The following is a 257-nucleotide window of genomic DNA, read 5'->3' as shown; positions in this document are numbered from 1 at the left end:
CCCCCCCTCCAGCTGCAAAGACTATAAACAAGGCTGCATGGTTCTTGTCTTTATAGAAGGGGGAGTGGGAACCAGACAGGCAAGTGGCAACCGAGCTAAACAAGTCCAGGTTACCGGTACCAGAGAGCCGAGCAAGCAGCAGGAGGAAGAGGCGCTTACCTGCAAAATCAGGGCTGCCAACTTGAAAACGGTCTCACTTTCCACTTCAATCTGTCCCTGTGCAGGGAAAGAAGAGCAGAAGAACATCAACGCTCCGT

At 52.5% G+C, this 257-nt stretch overlaps 1 protein-coding gene across 1 annotated transcript in view; it reads right to left on the bottom strand.

Annotated features, from left to right (window-relative positions):
- The window catches only part of LOC104164482 (FERM domain-containing protein 4B-like), a 42,994-nt gene extending 42,748 nt beyond the window's left edge, over positions 1-246 (bottom strand). Inside the window, 1 exon segment of the mRNA XM_009703821.1 lies at positions 160-246. Within this exon segment, the coding sequence (XP_009702123.1) occupies positions 160-246 (87 nt within the window).
- Between the last annotated feature and the right edge of the window lie 11 nt (positions 247-257).

Source organism: Cariama cristata, unplaced genomic scaffold (assembly GCF_000690535.1).
Source record: "Cariama cristata isolate BGI_N322 unplaced genomic scaffold, ASM69053v1 scaffold5937, whole genome shotgun sequence".
NCBI classification, from domain to species: Eukaryota; Metazoa; Chordata; class Aves; order Cariamiformes; family Cariamidae; genus Cariama; species Cariama cristata.
Note: the sequence above shows the minus strand (reverse complement) of the source record. Positions and strands in the feature narration are given on the sequence as shown.